The sequence below is a fragment of the Hemibagrus wyckioides genome, linkage group LG11, assembly GCF_019097595.1.
Source record: "Hemibagrus wyckioides isolate EC202008001 linkage group LG11, SWU_Hwy_1.0, whole genome shotgun sequence".
Taxonomy (NCBI): domain Eukaryota; kingdom Metazoa; phylum Chordata; class Actinopteri; order Siluriformes; family Bagridae; genus Hemibagrus; species Hemibagrus wyckioides.
Window position 1 is genome coordinate 29,957,654 of NC_080720.1, and position 20,845 is coordinate 29,978,498.

A 20,845-nucleotide genomic window follows, 5' to 3' on the forward strand; every position below is an offset into this window, starting at 1 on the left:
CGTCCAAAATGTCTTGGTATGAAGCTGAAGCATTAAGAGTTCCTTCCACTGGAACTAAGGGGCCGAGCCCAACCCTTGAAAAACAGCACCTGAATTCAATGATTTGGAGGGGTGTCCCAAAACGTTTGGCATAATAGTGTAGATTCATCTGTGGTCTCTCTCTTTCTGTGCTTGGACCCCGCAGATCACTGCTTGTTTTTTGTTTTATTAACCATACATTCTCACAGTCATGTCACAATGACATAAAAATTGTAGTAACTAGAAAATGCAAACAAGTAAAAAAACAAAAAAAAAACATAAAGGAATTTTTGAAACAATTTTCACAGGGTTATGTTTACATAATCATCTCAATACGTTGTCGTTTCTATGGTAACATAAGCAGATTAAAGGAAGGCTTGTAGTTATGTTTTCTGAGAGGAGATGTTGAGCATTTAGAGAAGGAGTTGCCTGTGTTGGAGCTTTTTCAGACACAGGAAACATGATGGAGGACGTTGCATGTTAGAACTAAGCAAGCTTAGTTCTTTTTTTCTTGTTGTTGTTGCTTTAACTTCAAGACAAAGTTACCGAGCCACTGTTTGTAGCTGCTGTAGCCTAAGTGTTAACAGGAGCTAACTTGTTTCGCAGATGTTCTGCAAATATAAATGAAACCGAACATTGGAATTTTAAACATTATTAAAGTGAAACAATTCATAATCATAACACAAGTAAACAACTCCGGAGCAGTAAATCGGCTTCCTCTACATGTTTTTTTTTTTCCCTGAGCTAGCAGACAGTGAAGTTACTGCCGACGTTGTTCAGTAATTTTCCAGATGACTGGATTCTGTGGTGCCGAAGAAATGTCAAGACAAGCTGATAATTGGCAACAACAAAATGCTAGTGTGAATAAATGGATCAAAACCATACTGGAGCTTTAGCTTATGAGAAACCAGATTTTTCTCCGCCTGGTTTATTTGCTAATGATACCATAGTCTAGCAATATAAAATTACACACAAATGTGAAAGTGAAAAATGTTAAAGCCTCAAATCAAATGTAATTTAATGCTGACAGCCAGATTTTCTTTTGTTCTGCGTTTGTGAGATTATGAGCTCCAAATTGGCCTTAGAGAATGTTTAGCACTTCTTCTTTTTTTTTTACGGGTAAGGAAGGCAATCAGCACAGCTGTCACGTTTGCAAAGAGCTCCATCACTCACACGGTGTCCCACAATGCCGTGCAGGTTTTTTTATGATGGCGCTACGACAATCGCTCGCTAACTGACCTGTAAATAACCGGCGCTTTTTCCTCTTCTCTCGCTCCAATGCACATGTCCACTTACACAGCCAAAGAGCAGGGCATGATTACGCCACACACACACACACACACACACACACACACACACACACACACACACAGACATGTTAACTGTGTTAAGAGGCTGCTTTCTCATTGCCCCCTCCCCAAGCATCTCGCAATAAACACAATTGAGTTTCACGCACAAATCGCATTTGCGCAGTTCATTTTCCCGTCTGCCGCCATCCCTTTCCATCTCTATCGCCTGCACCCCGGACACTCTCCGACACCGTGTCGCTCATTAATACTGTCACACCTCACCCCGAGATCAGACAACTTCCTGTGTCTGAAGAAACGAAGGTCTTCAGGATTTAGACGCTGACGCTGTAGAAGCGAGCGAGTCGCTGAACATGTACGATGATTGATGTGTGCAATATATCACACCGTATCACAATATCATTCTCCCGGACACAATAAATCAAAAATCTTCTCAGTTGAGGCGGCGTGGAGCGGGGTGTTGATATCGGATTTCGTTGTGGTGCTCGGCGTCTGATTCGTAGTCATGGCAGCTTTGTACCACTGTCCTGACGACACAACTGTTGGCTGACATTCATTCATTTATTTATCATTTATTTAAATAGCAGTTATTAGGGGCATTATATAAAATTATCGTATTTTATAGTATAAAAACGCAATAAAAAAATTACATTTTAATTTGCTTTAGTATTTCTTTAGATTTTATGACATTTAATTTAATACATAATCTGACCAGAATTTTACTGAATTTTATTTTTTGCTATTTTTTATATTTGATTTGTTTTTTTTATATTATAATTAAATAATTATATTTAATAGTATAATAATATAATGAATATTATGCTATTATTTATATATATATTTTAAATCTGTTGGAGCAATAAATGTTTCATTTAATGCTTAATAAATGTTTCATTTAAAATGCTGAATATTGTAAATAATTAATAATACTATAATTTCTGGTATTATAATATTAGTGGTATTATATATTAATGAATTTTATATTTAATTTGGTTTAATTTTTAATTGCAGGATTTTTAAAAAATGATAAATTCTTGATTTTCTCGCCTTTATGCATTCAATTGGAGATGTTATTGTTATTATTGTTATTATTATTATTATTATTATTATTATTATTAGTTTTACAGCTAATGTTATTAGTTTTGTGAAGGCTACATATAAAAAAAATTATTTTGCACATTTTATGAAGATTACTTTTAGATTATTGTGATCATGTAACCCTTGTGTATACAGAGCTGAACACACACACACACACACACACACACACACACACACAGAGGCAGGAGAGTTGTGTGTTTGCTGCAGTGTGACAGCAGGTGATAAATCACCCGTTCATACCAGCGCAGGCAGAGCAGATAGCAGTGCTATTATTACCAGGCTCTGTCTTTTCTCTCCCCTCGCTCTCTTACTTCTCTAGACCTCCCTCGTTCTCTCTCTCTCTCTCTCTCTCTCTCCTTCTTTCTTTTTCTCTGTCCACACAGCACTGCCATGTAGGGAAGCGATGCCTGTTTCACCATCCAGAAAGAATGTGCACTTGACAGCACAGATTTTCCTTCTCCCCCTCTCTTTTTCTCTCTCTCTTCTGTGTCTCTATCTGTCTATCTATCCATCTATTCCTCTTCTCCTTTTAATATTTTCTGTTTCCTCTCTTTTTCTTTTTCTTTTACATTTCTCCTCTTCCTTTTTATTTTCATTGTGTACAAATCCTGTCTTTCTGTCTTCTCTCTCCATCTCCTCTTTCTCTACTTTCTTGTATTTCTGTCACTTCTCTCTCTCTCTCTCTCTCTCTCTACAATCTCACTCTTTTCTATCTCTGTTTACTTTGTTTTTTGAAGCCCCAGTCGTCTTCATCCCTTTTCTATTCTTCTATTTTTCTTTCTTTCGTCTTCTCCTCTCTATTAGGAGTCATCAGTGTTTTATCGGCCTGAAGCTTCCAAATCACGTTCTTCTCCATCTCTCTCTCTCCTCTGTCTCTCTGTCTCCTCACTCACGCTCTCTCTCTCTCTCTCTCTCTCTCCTTTTACAGTAGTTATTTATTCAGATCATAATAATACTGATTTGTTTTCATTAAAGCACTTCAGTTTCTACGGAGCATGTGAGGAAAATCGCTTTGTAAAGAGGGGGGCTGGAAAATCCGTGTTGATGTTCAGCACAGTATCTGAATTACGTGCAGCATTAACGGTTTCCTTCCCACATGATCCACTGACTTTTGGCAAAAATGACACTTGGGATGCATCAATAATTTCTTTTTAGGCAATTAGTCATGTGACTGCAGGCCAAAAGTCTTGTATGTCTAGTAGTGAGATTCTCGATTCCGATTGGTCAGAAAATGTTGTAGTTTTCTATAAAAGCAGAGCTGAGCAGAGTTTTCTAGTATCAGCCTGCTGTCGAACAACAGTTCTGCATTTGACTCACCGCAGAAGTGGGACAACATGGCAAAATAGTCAATGTTCTCAATTTCCCAAGCTAATATGCCCTCATTTGTGTGTTTGTGTATAGCTCATTTAAAAGGTAAAAAGTGCTGCTTTGTTTGCACTTGATGCAGCCATGTTGATACGAATCTGCATGCTGAACTTGTTTTATTTTTAGTCAGAGCTCAGAAATTATGACTTGTTTATGACCTGTTTAATTAAATACAGGAAAAAAAATTTGGCAGTCGCCCTTATCCAGAGCACTTTTCATACAACTGAGCAATTGAGAGTTAAAGGCCTTGCTCAGGGGCCCAGCAGTGGCAGCTTGATGGACCTGAGATTCGAACTCGGATCACCTTAACCACTTAGCTACCACATCCCGAAACTTAACTTTGAGAGAGAATAAGAGAGACTGGTGAGGGAACGGCATTTGTTTACAGCTTTTTATAGCTGCTATGAAGACAAGCATCATTTTTTCAAGGGAGTTGCATTAACACTACATTAAACGTAACTATAAATCTACTGGTCATTGATTCATTTTCCCGGAACTGCACATGCTGTTAGCTTTTATGGCTGATTTTCTTAAATTCTCAAACTCGAAATAAATCTGGAAAATTTGTAGATGTTTGGCAAATTATCTACCAATCAAGCCCCTGTTTTTTTCCCCCCCGTGCTGCTTTCCACCACCCGAAGTCACTCGCACATGCTGGTGTGTTACGTTACAAATAAAGTCGCTCTATGCTCGGTGGCACACTTGTCTAGTAGCAGGTGTTGTATGTCAGGGTGTGTGTGTGTGAGGGGATAGGGGCCAGGTGCTGTGTGTTTGGCCCATGTGCACACGTTGCACTGCTGGCTTTTCTCTCTCAGCGTCATGTGGAAGAGTATGTGTCGAGGCCATTTGCTCTTAATTATGCATGAGCTCCTCATGAATATTTAAAAGGCGCCTGAAAATCCTCTTGTCACTACAGAGGTCTGGGGCGAGATGGAGAGCCGATGATTGGAAGAGCGAAAAAGAGAGAGGCCTCATTTTTTTTTTAGCAAATGGTCACATTTTGATATTTGGTGCTTCTAATAAACATATTTGAGCAGCCTGTAAACAGATTTATAGCATTTTCTGACCCTCGGTCCTCACAGCGAGTAACTGCGCGATTAAAATTCCGAATTTAGACCTGGCACTCGCTCTCCACGCCAGGCTTTCTTCGATTGATTAGATTTCATCTCGCTCACCAATTTGGTTTAAGACCACGTCAAGCTGAGCCGCCTCTCTTAACAGGGGAAAATAACTTCTAGCGAGGTTTAGTGGACGTGATGTAATTTGGCTTGACGCTTATTTACAAGGAAAAGCTTTCGTTTGAGAATTGTGAAATATTTTGCTTCAGGCGAGACAGCTGTGCTCATTAAACAATGTTCATTTTGCCAGTTTAGAGGCTTTATTATGTTTTGTGTTTTGTTTCTTAGCAAAGAATGAGATGAAATTTTAATATTGGGGAAAAATCTTTTGTTGGATTTACTTCTTTTAAATGCGCAAGTCAGTTCCACGCGATTGAACGAAAGTACATTAACACGATTCGATTCGTACATCCAAGCATGATTCAAGTGTGAAGTCTTGCAACAGACACTATCATTGACCATGAGTGTTTTAATCACCTAGATCTAATACTCTAGTTATACTGTAGGTTCCATCAGCACCAACATCTTTGTGGGGTTTCACAATGTACCTGGTTTATGTTAAGACTAGTCGTGCTAGCTGATGTAGCTAGATGTAGAATACGATTCTTATAACATCAGTCAGCTAATGTGATTAAGAACGTGTAGTAGGCTAATCACATGACAGACATTATGACGTTTATGCAATATAACACGACAATTATCATCCCTACATCCTGCCACTAGTATTTTCCTTACTAGACCCGCCCACTTTTTTTTCTCTCTCTTTTTTTTTTTAACGTAACTCTTGTCTATTTAACGTTAGGGTATACTATTCTGAGTTATTGCTTGAAAATATGCCGTGAAACCAGTCTTATTTTCCACGATTAAACCATAGATAAGCAAATTGACGATATGTGATAATACTTGGAAGCTCTGCCCCTTAAATACAACCTTTCTTTTGTCAAGACTCCTTGCTTTCAAGGTAAATGGAGTGTTCCGAGTTCATTCATGTAAAAAAAAAAAAAAAAAAAGTGGAAAGCAGATAAGGAGAATAAAGATTTTGACCTGAAGATTCAATATACCTTAAGTGATTTAAATGATTCACGCAAAAAAGAAACCACGAATATGGCAGTTTTTGTACTTGCCTCTGCCAGCAAGCAGTCCCTGACTTCACAGCTAAATATTATTATTTCAGTCTCCTCTACTCTCCTTAATGAAATGTGGAAATTTCTGGAACATCATAGAACTAGAGATCAGAGGGTTTTTTAAATGATAAATTATAAACGGGGAAAAAAATCACCATCACGGACAATATCGTACGACCCGAAGAGTTAACGCGTGTTTACGCCTTAATAGAGCCGATTTTGATCCATGAGCCTTCTGGATGCACGGATTTAATTTCGATATTCAGACGGAAGCGTAGCTAAAGTGACTGACGTGAGATGAGAGCGCTAAACGAACGGAGATGGAGTGAGGCGCGAGGGTGAGACGAGGAGAAATGCAATAGGCTCGGCTTTCAGACACACTTCCTCCATCAGAAGCTTTTGTACAGTCATTAAGCGATCGCTTGAGTGCATTCTGTCTCTCACACACACATCACTTTCCATGCGTTTGACATCTCCTGTCTCTCGCACTCTTCTACTAGTTCGTTTTAGCGAGTTCGGTTGTCTCTTCCATTTCCTCCCCCACCCTCACCCACCCACCCACTCACTCTCCCTCCCTCCTCTTTCTTGACACTACTCTGTGGAGTGGAGTCCAGCCAGCCAGTCAATTAACCATACACAATCTCTCTCGTTTTTCTTCCCTTCTTTCTGTCAGGGTTCTCAGGATGCTATGGGGGCTCAGGAAGGCCTCGTCCCCCCACCGTACTCGTCCTTCCCTCCACCTCCACCTCCGCCGCCCCAGAACGGCTTGCCGCTGGACTTCGGAGGGAGCGGTATTTACCCCGCAGGGGGCCAGGGGCAAGTGGAGGCGCCAGCAGGGATCACTAACCCCCCTTCGGCCCCCAGCACACTCAACACACAAGTGAGTGTTCTCACACGAGCTCAGAGCATATGGTGAAGTAGGGGGCTGTTTGGATAGCTGCCCCTTCATAAGGGACAAGGCGGGGGTGGCTTGATTGGCCTTTTCACACCTGTTTGAGAACATCAGGCTTGCTAGACAGTGACGTTTTCACACGATGAGCTCAGATTTTCATGCAGCTGACTTGCCTTCCTTAATCTCATAAAAGAAAAATATCGACCTAGCGATGCTCTATTGACATCTCTAATGCCCACATGCTTGCTAGCTTGCTTTATTGCTCTCATAAAAGCAGTTGCATTGCTTCAGGAACAGACGGATGCTTATTTTATTGATCCTGTAAGAGGAAATGCATTGCGTTATTGACGCAGACACACAGTATGGCGCGTAAATACATGACCGTACAAGGTAGAAAAGAAAAGTAGTAGTTCCTGTAAGAGTTCTAGATCGACGTCATCGTTGCTTTAAGATTTAGTTTTCTTTTACAGCACTGTTCTCGATTCTGATTGGTTGATTAGTGTTGATTAACTTAACAGCAACTCTGACAGTAGTTTTATTGCTGTAATGAAATGATTGTTTCTATGGTAACAACATATTCTCAGGCTTCTTTACGCTTCATGTGTATACGGTGGAATCGTTTTGGAAGGAGTCCCCAGTAGAAATGTTAATATGGTGCCATTTTTATGGAAGGAGTCTCCAGTGTCAGCGCTTTTCTGTATGTTTCTTCAGGAAAGAGGAGTTTGATTTCTTCTTTCTTTTTTGTGACGAGAAAGATTAGTGAGCTTGTAAGATCTGCACCAGCATAAGCGGCGTACTCTCACTCGAACAAACCTTCCGTAACATTTAGCCTGACTATAAATGGATAAAAAAAATTCTGACAGGATGTTTAATTATTAATCATCAGCATCTGAGGTGACGACGGTAACTGGGTCTGGACACGTCACACACACACCGATGATCACAGACCGGTGAATATTTTCACATTTTATTCTTAAACATCTAGTCTCGTGATACAGCGCCGAAACAGTTCCGTGACCATAACGTGAACTCGATGTGGGAATGTTCCAGCTTCTCAGTTCAGCCCGACAAGACGCAATTACGGAACAATTTTTCTTGATTTTTTTTTAAAATTCTTCCAACCTACATTTGTTTCCTGCTTTTTAACACAGTGCTGTTATTTTCTTCCTCTATAATGTATTGATGTTTTTCAGCAGTGGACATTTTGTAATTGAAGGAAATTCAATTTGTTCGTTAATGCAGGATATTAAGAGAGAAGCATTGTGTGAATGTAAGAATTGATTTTTTTTTTTTTTTTTTGACATTAATGTTCCCTGGTTGAAGGAACAGAAGTATGGGATTGTGATGCTGCATTAAACTTTCCTTCAAATGCTTTTATCAAACGGGACGGACGTAATTCCACAACACGCAGAACGGGAATGTTAAAGATGCCGATAATGCAAGTGTCCATTTTCACGCGTTAAGATAAAATGGTGATTATTACATCTCTCTCTCTCTTTCTGCCACCCCTTTCTTTCTCTCGTTCTCTTCTCTCTCTCTCTGTCTGTCTGTCTCTCGCTCTCGTGCTCTCTCCCTTTCTGTCCCCTCTTTTCTTTCTCTCTTTTTCTTCTCTCTCTCTCTCTCTCCCTCTCTCTCTCTCTTTCTCTCCCCCTTTCTGCCACCCCTTTCTTTCTCTCTCTCTCTCTATCTCTCTCTCTCTGTCTCTCGCTCTCGCACTCTCTCCCTTTCTGCCCCCTCTTTTCTTTCTCTTTTTCTTTCTCTCTTTTTCTTCTCTCTTTTTCTTCTCTCTCTCTCTCTCCCCCTTTCTGCCACCCCTTTCTTTTTCTCTCTCTCTCTGTCTCTCGCTCTCGCACTCTCTCCCTTTCTGCCCCCTCTTTTCTTTCTCTCTTTTACCTCTTTCTCTCTCTCTCTCTCTCTCTCTCTCTCTCTCTCTCTCCCTTTCTGCCCCCTCTTCTTTCTCTCTTTTACCTTTCTTTCTTTCTTGCTTCCTTCCTTCCTTCCTTCCTTCCTTCCTTTCTCTCCCTCTCTCTCCACTCCTCCTGCAGTTATCGGATGGTTCTCCCCAGGCCGAGGGCCAGTGTGTTTCCGGCAGCGGTTCAGGAGTATCCGGGGCCGAAGACTCCGCAGACGGCAAAGTGACCCCGAAACGTCTCCACGTCTCCAACATCCCCTTCCGCTTCCGAGACCCCGACCTGCGTCAGATGTTTGGGGTACGATCCTCCTCCCTTCTCTTCATCACAGCCCTGTACCACGCGCGATGTCCACGCGTCTAACGTCAAAACGTCCTATTCGTTTCTACAAAACAGTTTGATGTTGAACCTTTGTAGCAGTGTCACCATGACAACCGTTTGAAACAGTGTTCAGGGGGGCAGGAACACTGCATGTGTAAGAATTACTGTCGAGAAATGAGCACAATAGCTTCATATCCCAGCGATGCATCAGGCGTCTGTAGAATCCCATCAGAGCATTCTCCGATGTTGGATAGCACGAAACCTTCTTAAAGGCAAACACATTACTTATAAAATCATACTCAGTTTGGTTAATTTTTTACGCCTTGCATCTCGGGCGACTCCCACAACAATTACATAATGCTTCGGCTTTCAAACCAGTGGAAATGTGAGTCATTTCCTAAAAAGGTTTGAAAAAAATCACCATGACTGTGTCGGGTATAAAAAGGTTTACCCGAGCTGGGCTTTTGTTTCAGGGACGTTTTCAGGCGCAGTAAGCAGAAATGGAAAGGACAAAGAGAGGGGTTAATGCAGCGAGTCCTGAACAACACTGCCCCCTTGTGCTGAGTAGTAGTAATAGAGTTAAGCAAAAAAAAATAAAAGTGTAAATAGAAGAAATTTAAAATAGTCAAAAGTAAAATCATAATAGGGTTAAATAATAAGAAAATGATTTAAAATGATAAAATAAATAAATAAAAATATTTTAATGTAAAATATCAAGGATAAATAAAAAAATGAAATCTTCAAAATTAATAAAAATGTGTGCAAAACCGACTGATTAAAATATATGATAGAGGTATAAATTGTGTATTTTAAAATATTATAATGAATTAACAAAGCAGTGTAAATAAATAATAAAGAGGTGTATGAAATTAAATGAAAGGTAAATTAATCTCAATAGTAATCTATAAACAACATGAAAGTATGAAGGAAGCCGTATAATGAAATCTGAATGCTTCAGTCGCGCTCCGGCTGCATGTGAGAGCTGTTGATGTCGATATTGATGCCGGATGTAATTGAGCGCGACCGCTTGTTGCTTAGCAGTTGACCTCAGACCATGCCTCATCCTGCTCTTCTCTCACACGCAGAGAAGCACGGATTCTGATCCGTTTGCATGTCTTTCTTTCTCACAGCAATTCGGGAAGATCCTGGACGTGGAGATCATCTTCAACGAGAGAGGCTCTAAGGTACGAGACCCACGCAGTGATTTATTTATTTATTTTTTTTTACACACCGCCGCCTGAGCATGTTATATAAAAACAGCACACGCAGTTTAAAATTGCAGCTCGCTCTCTTTTACGTCACACGCAGGCCATGCACGACTACTTCTGAAACTGTAGCCACACTCCCACTCAACAACAGTTACAGTATAGTTTCACATTCCTTTTTTCTTATTATAATGTGTTCATATTTACTGTTAGACCTAAATGATGTTTGTGAGTATTATTATGATTATTATTTTACAAACGCATATTTTTAGCTAACATATATTCAGCTAGACTCCCATAATTCCCAGCTCTCCATATCGGAACACTCCTCTAATGTGAAGCGGTCAAAAATGTAATCAGTTTAAGTAAGACCGTTGGAGTGTAACCATGGTAACAAGCATAAAAACCTATTTAGGCCAGGCCGCTTCGGTGTCATCTTTTAATATATGAAAATATGCTGCTTGTTATAATATGGATGATTGTTTTATTAATTGTTTACAAAATATTTAGAAGCTGCTGACATTTCACTATTAAAAAATTTAATTTTTTCTATAAATTAAAATAATTTTAATATACACTGTACATATATATATATATTTTTAGATTAAAATTAGTCTATTTTGTACTTCATAATTCATATTTGAAGTATTTTTGGTGGTGGGATGTTTCGTTGAAATGCCTTTGAGAATCGTGTTTATTTATTGAGTATATTATCATATAAATAAATACATATGCTATCAAGCAAAATGACATGCAAAGAAGGCTTTCAGTATCTGCACCAATAACACTCCCGCTTTCTAGCTCATATCACAGCTATTTATTGTATCGTCCGTTATCTTTTACACACCATAATCTATTATCAGCGCTAGTCATCAGTAATTCAATATATATCCGATTACAGTAACTTCTGCTTCAGCGGCGTCTTACTGCATGCAGCCAGGAGAAATCGCTTCATTAGATTAGTTCAGCAGGGCGTGAGGAAGCGGAATGAGATGTATCGACCGTCTCTTACAGAAGAATTCCTCTAGCTAAGTGGAGCGGTGGTCCGGGTTTTGTTGTACAAAACCGCTACTGATGGAACCAAATTACTGAAAGTGAAGAGCAAGCCTGCATATTGGACTTTACTCTGCGTGGGTGTGTGTGTGTGTGTGTGAGGGATTCTGAAACTAAGTGTGGCATATCCTTCTGATGGACAGAAAGAGGCAGAGAGAGATTTAAGGGTTAGCTTGTGCTAATGGCTGTTTAAGTGCTCGGTTCTACAGTAATATGTGACTCATTAGTAAGCTGCTGTGCTGGCAATAAGAGTGCACGTAAATTCCTAGAGTCGCGTAATAGTCCGGTCTAACTGATACGAAAGGTTCACAGAGCTAATAACGATATCCCTAATGGCTTGCTCAGTAGGGGTAAATATCATTTTAGAACTTATCCTCTTATTCAAAATTTTTATATTCCTGTATAGTTTGAATCGACATACGCAAATGTGTTCACAAATATGTCTCAGATGCTCAGAAGAATGACCTACAGGGTGAAGGAAGGAAGTGTCTGCATTACAGATGAAAAAATAAGTGTTTAAGCTAACCACATGGTCATGTAGCCTCTCCTGCCTGTGAACATTAATCAACACTTTGTGACCAATCACATTTGAGAATTGCTCTGACATGTAAATATATACGTGTCTGTGTGTATATATATATGTGTGTGTGTGTGTGTGTGTATGTATGTATATATATATATATATATATATATATATATATATATATATTAGACACACACACAAATAAAAATGTTCAGTTACTTGACAGATTATAATTTACAGTCAATAAATTATACCTCTGTGTCTTTTCTTTATTAATACATCCAGCGAAAAAGTGTGTACATTTATGACTCCCTGTTCTAGCTTTATAATCAGTCTGTCTCTGTGCACTGCAAGTTGTTTTTCATCTGTCGTCTCTCGTTGACGGATTATGGACATGGCGTCCTGGAAGACGGAGTCCCTCGCCGATCGTTTCTGTCTTATTGACGCTGTCACTGTCGTCCCTCAGGGCTTCGGCTTCGTGACGTTCGAGAACAGCGCGGACGCAGAGAAAGCCCGCGAGAGGCTACATGGGACGATAGTGGAGGGCAGGAAGATAGAGGTGAGCTTTTATATATTTGTCTCGATGATCCTCACGTCTTTGGCACCAGTGACCGATCGTGCTTCTCTCTAGTCCAGCATGCGTGTGTGTGTACGGGTGTTGGGTGTACACGTGCTTTTTGGTCTGGATGGACGGGTGAAGCATGTCCGGGAAGCGTCTTTGGCATGTCGTCTTTCGAAAGCAGCTGCATGGCGGAATAAGTTGGACATGAACTGTTTGTATGAATGTGTTGGGTTCCTGCCTGCTCGGTTTGGTCTCCACTTGCTGCTGGGCTGAAACGATCTCCGTTACCTAGCATGCACGCAGGCATGTGCTGATGATCAGTCACCGTGGGCGCGCCGTATTCCCAAAGCGACTGACAATATTCTACACGCTGAAAACACCTCAAAGATAACGACAGCTTAAGTATAGCCAGGCCTAGTTTTGGACAAATTTGAAGGCTGCGTCACATCACCAAAGCCCATAATTTGGTTAAAACAGATCTGTAGCTGAATGAGATGCTGCCTACGTTTATTTAGGAACAGAAAGCTTGAAATGACATGGAAAATTTTAGCTTTGCCGTTAACACGGTCGATCAGCCAAGACACGCCTGCTATCAAAAGTGAAGGTTTTAACTATTGCACTTGAGCCACACTTATATTGCCAAAAGTTTTGGGACACCCCTCCAAATCATTGAATTCAGGGGTTGGGTTCGACCCCTTAGTTCCAGTGAAAGGAACTCTTAACGCTTCAGCTTCATATCAAGACATTTTGGACATGCTCCCAACTTTGTGGGAACAGTTTAGGGATGTCGCCTTTCCTGTTCCAACGTGACTGTGCACCAACCAAGGTCCATAAAGACATGGATGAGCAAGTTAGGTGTGGAAGAAATTGACTGTCCTTATAGAACACCTTTGGGATGAATTAGTGTCCAAAAACTTTTGGCAATATAGTGTATAAAGCTAGTAGCCAAAACTTACAGCAAAGTATTGCCTAGTATCTATTAAAACTCTAGCTAGTTCACGTACTAGCTCATTAATTTGCCGCATATTTCATTAGCATAGCTTTGACTTTCTAGTCTAGTCCATTTCTCTAACTAGCTGGCTAGGGTTAGGGTTAGCTAACCCTAGCTAGCAGTATTATTTGTATGTACCTGGATTCTGCTGTGAGAGAAAGTGAATCTAGCTTCAAGAAGGCTGCTAATATAGCTAATATAGTTTTTATAGCTTTGCGCTAAACATTTTCTTTTCTTTTATAGATAATACCATCACTCCTTAACTTAGAAAGTGGATACAGACAGATTTGGGAAGTAACAAGGTGCAGTTACTTTCTCAGCGAAGACATGTTTTATATTTAAAGTTAATTAGATTTTTATTTTTTTTTACTTGAGCTAGTTAGGCTAATGTTTTCACTGTGTGTTTCTTTCATCTGTTACCATTTACCTTTTAATTTCCGCAAACTTCAGTTACTGTGCATTTACTGAGGCAGTTTGTGTTGACAACTAGCGATTAGCATTGTTGTTCATATCATCCGAGTTATCATCATCATCATCGTCATCTCATGCTACTGTGTGAGAGAAGCTGCTGTTAGTTTTTAGCATTGTCTAATACCAAACTGTTAGCTTCCGGGAAATTTTCTCTACATTAGCTTTGCAACTCCTTTACACACCAAATATTTCTTGGGTGATCGACTGCTCCTAGGGTGAGGGAAGAAATTGTTTCAGTTTCAGCTGCCCACATTAGGCTAAGCTATGCTAAAAATTGTGAGGTAATCCTCATTTTTGAATAAATATGTAAGAATTATCAGCACATGGCTACTTGCACGGTAATGTTTCTTTGCGCATGCTGAAGAATGTTTGTTTTAGCCAATCACGTTCCTGGATTTGAACTGTTTCTTGCTCTTTTGCTTGTCACGGCATTGTATTGCAAATTTATTTTTTTTTAATACCTGCTCTGAGTGAGTGTGTCTGTTCATTTTTTTTTTTTTTCCTCATTTGTTTGTTTATTTTTTTAACTAGCGGTATATGCCACTGATTCTTGAAGCTCATGAATGTACATGATGATTCCTGTTCACTGTCGCAGGCAGTGCCATAACGCTGGTTGGTTCTTCATTTTGCTTGTTTTGACTCTTCTTTTGTGGACTTTTCTAGAGGGTCGTCTCTTGCTTGAAGTGTGTGATTCTTTCTCCGTCTCAGTGACCTTTTTAACGCATGTAGACTGTGTGTGAGTGTGTGCGTGTGTGTGTGTGTGTGTGTGTGGAAATGGATTCTTTTTCCTCTCCTTTTCATAGACTCTCATGATTTTAGGTTGTTCACACGAGACGTCAGCGCTTAGGAGTGTATCGGCCTTTTTTCTTTTGAGATCACCAGAATGTTCTGCATGGTGTATTTTTTCCGAGGCTGTGTGTAGTCTTGTGTTTGGGGCACTGGGAGAGGGGGAGGTACTTTAGTGATGGCGGCTGAATCTGTCGTTTGTCTTTTTAGAAGTGGTGTAGACGTTGTTTTTTTTTAAGTGCATGATGCCTGGAGGACTCTCTAGCTCCCCCTAGTGTCCATGGCTGCTTGTGTTGGCTGTAGCTGGCATGGGTCTTAGACACCCCCCTCCCTCTTCCCCCACCAAATCCCCTCCTCCTCCTCTTCCTCCTCCTCCTCTCCACCCTCTCTCCCTTAGCCATCCATCATACCCTACCCACGCGGCTCATGGGGAGAGGCCATGCTCGCGTCGGAGCTGGGTTTTTGTTTTTGCATGACTTTTTTTTCTTTTTCTTTTTAAAATCTTCCTGCTGATTGCTCCTGTAGAAAGTAGTAGAGCCGAAGTTTCATTTTCTTAGATGTTTTCCTGAACAAATCATCACTTCTGTGGAAAAAAAAAAAAAATCAGACTTTGGGTTTATGGTTTATTTATGAACAATGGCATGTCCTCTGTTTGATTGAGCATTGCATTTTGTGGCAGTATTTTCCATCTTTTTTTTGGGGCTTGTTTGTTGTTTATTTGTGTCAATGTGTGGGGGAGGGTTCAAGAGAGAGCCCTTTTACTTGAGCCTATCTGCCCCTTTGTTCTCTCTCTTTCCCTCTTTCCTTATTTCTTTCTCTTTCCTTATCTTTCTTTCACAGCCTTTTCTTTTCCACAGATTAGGTGCCTACCTTAACTGTTCTGTTCTGAACTTTTTTTCCCCCCTAATGTGAGTCAGTGATCCAATCTGAAGTAAATAGGAGCTGCATTGTTTATGCTAACTCTTGGTTACACTCAAACCAGAGTTTTAATAAGAAAAGGTGCTAAACACAAAAAGTCAATAAAAAAAAAACTGAAGCAGTCTTGATGGCATGAGTCAACGAAACCACAGGCTGTGCGTTTAGTAATTCAACGAATGGAGTGGCTTCAAATTACTATTGTCTTTTGCATGTTTTTGTTTTAATGTAAACGATTAACAATTTAAGAATACACAGCAAGTGTGTTAAATATGGCAAACACTTTTCCTGAGAATGCTGCGGTGAATGATATCTAGCTAGTTAGCAAGTTTTTGCTGTTTTCGAACAGCTAGCACAGCTTTCACTCAAGAATGATTTATCCCAGCAAATGTTGTTGTAATGTAAACGTCAAGCCGTAATGAAAAAGAGGGAATACTAACTAACTAGATACTTTTCACCACAGCATTTTTTTGGGGATGATTTTATAGGAAACACTGTGCAAAATGCTAGCAAATCAAGCTAAAAAAAAAACCCCCAGGAGAATAGTTAACTGGAGAACAGGAAAAAAAACAGTTTGACTAACGTTAACCAAAAGTTTATTGAGGTAAACAATTTTGGAGGGAAGATTTTGCTGCGGTAAATGTTTGCTAGCTTGTTTTTCTACCTACTAGCTAACTAGCTAGCTAACACCACAGCATTCCCTCTGAAATCCCTCTGAAGCATTACACCAGGACTAATTGACTAATTACAGGACATAATTGTCTGATATTTTTTTCCAGAGAATTCTGCGATAAAGCTTTGGTTGTTATTGTATTAGTTCTTGTAAAGGTACCAGCACCTTGTCAGTGGAAAAGACACAACACTATTTATCTATCTATCTATCTATCTATCTATCTATCTATCTATCTATCTATCTATCTATCTATCTATCTATCTATCTATCTATCTATCTATCTATCTATTGCTTGCTCACTCGCTCATACCCAGCTCCAGCCTTCATCCTGTCTGTTGCCCCATAAACCCCCTGTTTATGCCTCAAAAGTCACCGTCTGCACTCCTTCCTTGACTTATGTCATTTTTCTCTCACCCGCTGCTCATAAATACCTGTTAGATGCGCACATCCTTCTGTTTTTATCACTAGATTCACCCTTCGAGTCATCAGTAGAGTCTTCCTTCCACCTCCCTCTCTGACTCGAGGCTGCTGTGTTCATGCATTTAGAACATGTATTTATGTGAAAGCACTGAATTATTCAGCGACGCGAGCTCTTCAAACACCGTAGTCACTTCATCCTATAAACGAGACTAAACACACTTGCCTGCTTGTTTCTTAGCCTCCCCGCTTCTAAATCCTCAGACGGTGACTTGCAATGCAATCATCCTAAATCCTTTACTCACCTGCCATTGTTTTAAGTTTGTGCTTCTTTTGCTTTTCTTCCTCTCTCTCAAATTCATTCTTTCTTTCTTTTTCCCCCCTCTCTTTCGTTCTTTCTCACAAAACCTGATTTGTTCTCTCATTATTTGTTATATTAGGCTTTTTTTTTTTTCCTTTGGCCATTAGCTTACTCTGTTCATATTAAATTTTTTTTAATCCTAAAAATTTTTTTCTTTCTGTTTCCCTGACGACTTCTGTGTTGTTGTTGTTGTTATTGTTATCGTTGTCAGTCTCCACGGTAACCGCTCGCGTGTCGTCATGCCGTTTCCTGGCACATGGTAAGTGTGTGTATGTACGGCTTCATTCCTGAACCACCCCACAAACTCCAAACTCAAACCTCCTCCCCTTTACACACACCCCTCCCCCCCCCACACGCCTGCTAAAAAAAAATAAATAAATAAATAAAAAATCCCACCTGACCTTCTCTGTGGTCTTTCGCTGTAGTTAGGGTTTCTACACCCACATCACACTAAGGTCCATCACGAAGCGATAATTTGGCACTCGGTCAGCGGAATGAGCTCCGTCCCACTCTGTTAAACAGCTGACGTGGGACTGAGGGAGTTCTGGGGGGTGGGTGGGTGATTTGTTGTGTTGTGTAATAATGCTAACTGCCAGTAAACATGTGCGTAATTACCAGTTTACATTGACCACAGTGTTGCAAACGGTGGATAATAATTGGGAGGGCATGAAAATGGATAAATCAGCTATAATTCATCACAATTATTCAAAATGGGTGCCACCATTTTCTTTCACGTTTTGGATCATGTCTGCATGTTCCTTCCAATCTGTAAGTAAGGAATAAAACATGATGGTGAATGGTGTCACTGGGTGACGTGACGCTGTTCCCTGTACCTCAAAGTGCTTTCCAGTAACAGCGTGATTATTTCCCCCCTCTTATACCACAGCGATTTGTTTGATCATTTATGTATTAAACAACCCCACCTTGTCATTTTTTTTCCTTGTATGGACACCGTTCACGATGTATGATGTCTACAAGTTAGTTCTCTCTTATGCTGTAGTTGCTATAATAAACAAAAATCCCCCTCAACGTCTCTTGAATAAAAGCTTGTCCATAGAAACGCTGCTGCCATCAATGACTCCTCCCATTAATGTCATATTTAACATTTACAAAGGGAAACTCCAGCAAATCAGCAGTCATACTTTTATTTTTTATTTTTTGCTCATCACGCTTATTATTAGACGAGGGATTACACTATACAGGTCCCTGTGTTTGCTGTTGCTATAGAAACAATAACGTCATATCATCCCAGGACATTTGTCAGAGCTGCTGTTCTAGAGAGTTAATTATCACCTTCTGACCAATCAGATTTGAGAATTCAACACTGTGGTATAATGACGGTGATGCCCCCCACCCAAAACCATTAGCTTGTCAGACATCCAGCTTATTAGATGTAGACTGTTTCTAAGCTCCTGGCTGAATTTTGTGTTTTGTTAATGATAAGTGTACAGAGAACCCCTTTAAGTGTCATAAATCCAGTTATGTAACCGTTCCGCCGTCCAGCTCTAAACGTGGGTTGCTGTTAAAAAGCGCAGCTCGGTTTTAGTAACCGCTGCAGCAGCTATTTGCGCTGAACCGAGTGGGCGTCGTGCCATCACGTCTTCCACATTCGCACGTTAGCCGCCTCTCCGAGGCGAGTCCTGCTGCGATGTTTTATTCAACAGAGTGGAAGATCTCGAACAAAAAGAGGAATCTTTATTAAATTACAGCCATGTCTCACGTCTCGACCACCCGCCAAGGACCACAGGCTACTGACAGAAATGATGTGCTCTCCTCCTCCTCCTACTTCATCTCCCTTTTCCTCCCTCCTTCTCTCCATCTCTCTCTCTCTCTCTCTGTCTCACTCTCATCACCATTAACACATAATCACTCCTCCCCCGCACTGACACGGCTGATGAGATTCTTCCAATAAATTCTTTCATCCCCCGCCCACCCCGTCCATTTTTTCCCCCTCCGTCTCTCCATCCGTCCGTCTGTCCATCCTGTATGTTCTAATGAGCTCTACACATCAGCGAGTCGATTTCTCCCCAAAGACACATTTGGGATGTTTTTTACCCATCATCCATCTGCCCAACTCTGCCAACCGAGGAGCTGGTGAAGATATTGATTATTGTGTAGGATGAGAGTTGTCTACTCCCCTCCCCCCTCTACACACACACACACACACACCTACACACACACAGAGTGAAATTGTCTCTCAGGCGATATTACTCCCCTTATATTCACAGAGGGGTGATTTCTGTTTTGTTTTTTGTTTTTTTGGCTAAACCCAGAGCTTGTGTTTTGATCTTTTGTGTGTGAGTGTGTGTGTGTGTGAGTATCTGCGCGAGTGTGTGTGTGGTGTGCGATGACGGTGTTTGCATATTGGTCTTTGGTGTGTGACGGATCAGTGTCGATGCCTGCCAGTGTTTGGCCTTCATGATTTGATTTGTTGTGTCATGTGGCATATGCATCTCTCTCTCTCTCACACTCTCTCACTCTCTCTTTTTATTGTCTTTCCCTTTTTCTCTCTCTCTTTCTCTCTTTTTTTTTTCCCCACCTTTTTCCTTTCCTTTTGTTGCTCGCTCTCAGGAACCAATCACAAGCTTCCTTACGTTTGACACACTTTGGCATTCTACTTTATTCCTGTATAATCTATCGCTCTTTCTCTCTACGCCTTTCTCACTCCTCATTATTTTCTAACATTTGTTGTTGTTTTTTTCCTCCTCCCCGTGTGCCCTTCTCTCTGAATGTGCACTGCGTGTCTATTTTTTTTTTTTTTTTTTTCCCCTGCATCCCTTTCCCCCCCTCCTCTCTCTCCTGTTCTCTCTCTCTGTATTAAAGCGTTATGAAAGGGGGTGAGGTCTGGGCTGCGAAGTGTTTTGATTGGTCCATATGCTGCATCCGATGCTTGCTGATTGGCTGGCGTTTGCTCATTCCCGGTCGTGTACCGAACCGTAATTGGCTGAATGTGATTGCGCTGAATGGTGTGCATTTTCTGAATCTCATCATGTTTGGATCTCCGTCTCTCTCTCTCTATCTCTCTCTCTCTATCTCTCTCTCTATCTCTCTCCCATTTATTAGAGACGGAATGCACCGTTTGTTCCTTTTTGCTTTAATGCCGATTGATTTCTGGGTTTCTTTTTTTGTGTTTGTTGATTGATTCTGTGTTGGATGATCAGTGGGGATGCCATGCATGACGGGGTGGGGGTGGGGATCTTTTAAGCAATATAAGGGAATATCATCGAGCTCACAATTTCTGCTTAAACTCCCAAATATCATCCCCAACCCAACGAATGATCACAGGATAATAACATTTCAGTCGATTCCTGTTGCATCATGTGCAGAGCTTAGATTGAAAGCAATAACTAAATACTAAAACCTCTTATTTCCCATAAGTTCCAACCCTCATAAAGAATTAAAACATGTGTAAATGAATGAATATTTGCTTAGATTTAGTGCCTTATTGAATATGCCAAATGAGTCTGTTGAATGCTATGATGCCTGTGGAGGCGGATCAGAGCGGTCACACTCAGCTGTTCCTCTGTCTGTCTGTCGGCGGCCAGGTGAACAACGCTACAGCTCGAGTGATGACCAATAAGAAGCTGGTCAGTCCATATGCTAACGGAGAGGGACTCAGCGCTCTGCCTTATGGTAAAGTACACACACACACACACACACAAATACAGCCTGCTGTTTACGTAATGTTAGAGGTGCCAACATTTGCAGATTAGCTGAAGACCAATTATGTAGAAA

The 20,845-nt window shown here is 40.6% G+C and overlaps 1 protein-coding gene across 8 annotated transcripts in view; it reads left to right on the top strand.

Annotated features, from left to right (window-relative positions):
• The window catches only part of rbfox2 (RNA binding fox-1 homolog 2), a 56,589-nt gene that overhangs the window by 23,960 nt on the left and 11,784 nt on the right, over positions 1-20,845 (top strand). For all 8 annotated transcript variants that reach the window (XR_009206039.1, XR_009206038.1, XM_058402602.1 and 5 more), the window contains 5 exons: positions 6,704-6,910; positions 8,968-9,132; positions 10,284-10,337; positions 12,401-12,493; positions 20,656-20,743. Coding sequence is in view for 6 of the 8 variants with exons in the window: in XM_058402602.1 (XP_058258585.1) it covers positions 6,704-6,910; positions 8,968-9,132; positions 10,284-10,337; positions 12,401-12,493; positions 20,656-20,743 (607 nt within the window). In the remaining 2 variants the exon portion in view is untranslated. The remainder of the gene's footprint in view (positions 1-6,703; positions 6,911-8,967; positions 9,133-10,283; positions 10,338-12,400; positions 12,494-20,655; positions 20,744-20,845) is intronic.